The sequence below is a fragment of the Penaeus monodon genome, chromosome 20, assembly GCF_015228065.2.
Source record: "Penaeus monodon isolate SGIC_2016 chromosome 20, NSTDA_Pmon_1, whole genome shotgun sequence".
NCBI lineage: Eukaryota > Metazoa > Arthropoda > Malacostraca > Decapoda > Penaeidae > Penaeus > Penaeus monodon.
Window position 1 is genome coordinate 41,234,531 of NC_051405.1, and position 305 is coordinate 41,234,835.

General features: G+C 34.8%; 1 protein-coding gene across 1 annotated transcript in view; it reads right to left on the reverse strand.

Annotated features, from left to right (window-relative positions):
- The window catches only part of LOC119585831 (vesicle transport protein SEC20-like), an 11,563-nt gene that overhangs the window by 2,681 nt on the left and 8,577 nt on the right, over positions 1 to 305 (reverse strand). Inside the window, exon 4 of the mRNA XM_037934560.1 lies at positions 92 to 281. Coding sequence (XP_037790488.1) covers positions 92 to 281 — 190 coding nt within the window. The remainder of the gene's footprint in view (positions 1 to 91; positions 282 to 305) is intronic.

Genomic DNA, 305 nt, shown 5'->3' on the forward strand with positions numbered 1-305 from the left:
AAGCTAAAAAAAAGTAAATTTCTAGAAAGTTGTTCTTTAGGAATAAGATGAATGAAAATAACAAAAGTAAGAAGTTTTGCAGATTACATACCTAATCTGTCTACAGTTTTGCTGCTTTTCTCTGTATTATCTCTTATTAACCGAGTTACAGTGAGAAGATCATCTGTTAGCTGAGAAGACTTTTTCATCATTATTTCACGACTCATTCTATCCCTCTGACGAAGACCTCCCTCACCCTCATCTGGAACTTCGGCTTTGGAAAACAACTCATCTTTGCTCCTCTGGGAAAAGAAAGAAAAATGTAT